At 38.4% G+C, this 4,376-nt stretch overlaps 1 protein-coding gene across 24 annotated transcripts in view; it reads right to left on the reverse strand.

Moving 5' to 3' along the window:
* LOC106514838 (latrophilin-3) overlaps positions 1–4,376 on the reverse strand; it is a 341,417-nt gene that overhangs the window by 77,005 nt on the left and 260,036 nt on the right. For all 24 annotated transcript variants that reach the window (XM_014004292.1, XM_014004305.1, XM_014004307.1 and 21 more), the window contains 2 exons: positions 2,737–2,859; positions 1,123–1,328 (listed from right to left, as the gene is read on the reverse strand). In XM_014004292.1, coding sequence (XP_013859746.1) covers positions 1,123–1,328; positions 2,737–2,859 — 329 coding nt within the window. The remainder of the gene's footprint in view (positions 1–1,122; positions 1,329–2,736; positions 2,860–4,376) is intronic.

A 4,376-nucleotide genomic window follows, 5' to 3' on the forward strand; every position in this document is an offset into this window, starting at 1 on the left:
CTTTTAGACGCCATTTCTGCTCCTCCATGCTGTCACAGACACTACCAGTAGACGGTATGGGCGGGGCTCAGTCTAGTGATCTTTATGTTTAAGTCTATGCTGGAAACTCAGTTTCCACAGCAAAGCCAGTGTTAAATCWCCCCTGACTGAGAGAGTACCAACCAAGAAAGAAGCCCCTGCTCCGAAAGCTACTCTTAAAAAATTGACTTGAAGTTTCAGCCAAATGCCTTCTGGGAAAAAAAGAGGTTTCATGCCAGATGAGATGATAGTCAATTGCACTATTGATCTATTTACGTATGATTGGAGAATTTGACATGAGACTTTCAAGCTTGAAATAATGCAGCAACTGCCAAGCACGGCGGTGGTATCATCACGATGTGGTAATGGTGCACTTCACAAAATGGATGGCAAAATGGAACCTCTAAATTTTTCAAATTCACAAACTGACAGTTATAACCTGGTCCCAAGGGGCTGTTCCTACACCAAAACATTTAAATGATCCCAAACCCAAATCAGAACTGGTCTCTGATTGGATAAARCAGGTCAACATAAAGCAGGATGATAATAGGTTGGATTTCTTAAATAGCTTTCTCAAATCCCTGAACTCAATCCATTTAAACATTTGTAGACTATGCCATAAAAACACTGCTTTATATAATTCAKACCAGTGAATTAGAAAAAAAATAATTCAAACTCACTGAAGTTGCATTTTGTAAAAAAATGCGATTGATTAACTGAATTTCAGAGACACACATTATATACTTTGTGACTGATTGTGATCATTTACTTTAAACAGTAAGAGAATCARCAAGTCTCTATTTACAGTAGTTTCCRTTTCTATAACTTACTTTCTTGTTTACTATGACATCATACCAGGTTTTCTATAAACATATAAGAATACGTGACTCKGGGTAATTTTGCACCACATCGCTGGGATGTGATAAACTTTATATGTCCACGAATAAACATTAAAGTCTGAATACTGGACTGGTTTCCCAAGCCTGATTTGAGTTCTCATGGTTGAACAAATCTGTAAATTAATTCAACATTCATGTCCAGCCATGAGTACAAACAGAGGTAGTTGGCTTCAGATCAAAAAAATACTGAGAAACAGGAAGTTACCTGCAGGTGTTTGATGGTAAAAATGACGGGGTCAGACAGATAGACTTTGTTCGAGTCTTTGTTGATGGCGGCTGTGATCACCGGTGAGTTGACGATGACCGAGTAATTGGTCGCCAAGGCTTCGCTGCCCAACTTSATGCTGGCATTTTCCGTAGAAAGGTACCCGCCGATGTGTTTATACAGGACAAATGCTATTCGGATTTCACCTGGAAGAGAGGAKTTATAGTAAGTTTTGTGAAAACTATGACAAAATACACCCTATAGGCAGTGACAATTTAACTTTGTGTCAAGAAAACATATTCAAACAGTGAATAAATTAAATAGTATTAATATTAAATACCAAATTTGAAAAAAAAAAGCATTTTGGCTAACGTTTCTACCGCCAATTGCAAAGGTGGGTATTCTTGTCGACACTTTGCCTCATTCACATTCGTCTCCCCAAAGGGTCTCTCTTTTAAGTACCGATATCAAAGAAAGTTCCCCCCCGTCGTGATCAAGATCTGCTCCCTCCAAGTAGAAAACAGTTTGGGTGCTGCAGCCATAGTCGAAGGGGAAAGTACAAGACTCCCTCCAACCAGATCTGCCTGTGCACGGCTGGACATGGAGTCGGTTATCCAGCTGAGAGACATCCGGCTCAGCTGGAGTCGGTTCTGATTTGCATGAGGTGGTAATAAAAATCATAAAAATAGGGGCAGCGCTGCTCTTGAATCATGAATTGTGTCTAACTGCCTCTTTTACTGTTCAAAGGCAGTGCTTGAATATAACTAATGCCGTGTCCTACGAGATGACCGGAGAAAGTTTGAAACTCTTTATAAGATGACCAAAAAAAAAAAAAAGGCTTAAACATTAATTCAAATTACTGGATGGCAATAAATACCTCCCACTGCCTTCAAAAGCAGGTGATCATGTGAGCCTGTGTGTGTTTGTTTCAGGGTTTGAAAAGTTTTCATTTTAATTATTTTTTTATCTGCCCACTGGAGCAAGTGACACAAAATGTTACCTGCCCAAAACAAAAATGTTCAAAATGTGATACAATATAAGAAAAATRTGTTCTGTACTAAAATGTGTATTACAAAGATATTACCCGGGTTACACACAGAAATACATAATATGACATCTGATTAAGCACAAGCAAACACTGCAGAATGAGTCACTCGCTAAGTCAGGACATGCATTGTATTATTAATAAAATGATAAATATATTCAGTTAACTTTTTAAGACCTCTCCAGCRTTTACCTAGACCACACAGGTCCATCAAAGTCAAGGTCTGCAGGCCAAATGCGGCCTGCAGGTGACTTCCGTCCGGCCCAATTTAGGATGGCTGCCATAGCTAAAAAAATGGCTAAAACTCTGCCATTTCTTTAGAGGCTGAGCTAGAATTTAGTGGGATAAAAGCTGAGAGTTATCACCATCTGACCACTAACAGATCTTGCAAATTTTTTCATGTTTGACATGTGAAGCAACACGCAATATGCATTCCTTCAATTTTTATTATTTTGTCACATGAACCAACCATTTCTATTAAAGCTTTAATGATTGTTTATCACGACTATCGTTTGCACTCAGGCAAAAAGGACAAAAAAGAGGAGAGTCAAATGGTTTTATTGTCTTACCGTTCCTTCCATGCTGCTTCAGTGTATTAGCTGACAGGTGGATGGAGTTTCCCTGTCCTCCACTTTGTGGGAACTTCAGATCAGGCAAATTCCCATCTGTGCTCATCCTCGCTACCTCCAGCTCTGCACACAAACAGAGCAAACCCACTCAAAATTAACTAATCGAATAAAAGCTTTGAATTCAACTACAGCCTCAGGTTTTTATTATAAAAGCGTGGAGGCTCTCTAAACATGCAGTAYAGCTAAACCTTGGATAACATTTTCCCGAATGAGCTTATTTTTTTTCTTTTTCTGTTAAAATATAGTAAACTTCAAACATAATTTGTTATGTTCAAACATTTAGACTAAACTACTCATAAAAATATAAACCATAGTTCAGATTTTGAAGTGAGATTCTGCAGAAATTTTTAAACAATTGTATCTTACCTGATGTCACTAGCTCTTTAAATGACCTAATTCCGACCATATTGACAAGCTAATGGCTAGTCTTAGTGGTGCCAAGCTGCCCTTTATCTTCAGTCTCTGAATTATCAATATGGTTCATGTAAACTATTTTAAAAACCTTAACACCACACATCACATTACATAGTTTACATCAAATTCTATGATTAATTAAAAATGTTAATAGCACCAGCTAACTGCAGCATTTCTGTTAAAGCCTTGGCCCTCCAAAATACACAAAAAAACAACCTTCAACAGTGAACCACCCCTTTAAACGCATCACCAACAGTGTCACAGATTTAAAAAAAATCTTTTATAACAGGGTTTAGTCACTGCATTTCTGCACATCACAAAATGCAGCACTTTCCTGAGTCATTCGTCTTTGAAGGCTTTTAAATCTGAGCACAGCGAGTGTTGGGGTCTTACTATAGAAACTGAGCTTATCAAATGTAAAGCAACATTTTTCCTTTCAGATGTAAAAACAAGATTCTCTTTTGCTTTACGAGASAGAGAGAGAAATACATATCAGGGAATCACTTTTTCTCATTAGAAAGCAGAGACAGAGATACACAAAAATGATAAAGCGCAGCCTCTACAGCAGCTCAACAGCTGTTGTGTCTGAAGCAAGCTCCTAATTTATGGTTCAAAGATTTTCGTGTCAGGCTGAAGAAGAAAACGAGCGGCTGATAGGAACCCGGCTGAAATAAAGAGCTCATTCCGTCAAAGATATTATGCTATGACACAATTTGATTTTAAACAGCGGGTCTAGTATTCTCCAATCTCGAGTAGTGGCGACTTGTGTGAAGTCTTGACATTCCTAAATGTCAAATTAACTTTCAGGGAACTGAAACTAACGGACTGAGTCATCGAGGTGTCAGAGGACAGCCAGAAAGCTACGGAAATGTTACATTTTTAAATAAACATATCAGATAAATTACAGTTAGGGGTGTAAGCAAATCTGCAGTGGCATAAATAGCACTTTATACAATCCACACTCAGCAGTTTGGCAAGAAGAACATACACTGATTGTATCAACATAGTACTTCCCACAAAGGTTCATTAATTCCTATCATGGGTGTATTAGGAGTTGAGCTAACAAGGCTTGTCTATTAAAGGCACAGTGTGTAGGATTTGTTGTTTTCAGCTACATCTAGTGGTTGAGTGGTTGAATCATCCTCCCTGGTCCTCCCCCCACCCCC

The sequence above is a fragment of the Austrofundulus limnaeus genome, unplaced genomic scaffold, assembly GCF_001266775.1.
Source record: "Austrofundulus limnaeus strain Quisiro unplaced genomic scaffold, Austrofundulus_limnaeus-1.0 Scaffold23, whole genome shotgun sequence".
NCBI lineage: Eukaryota > Metazoa > Chordata > Actinopteri > Cyprinodontiformes > Rivulidae > Austrofundulus > Austrofundulus limnaeus.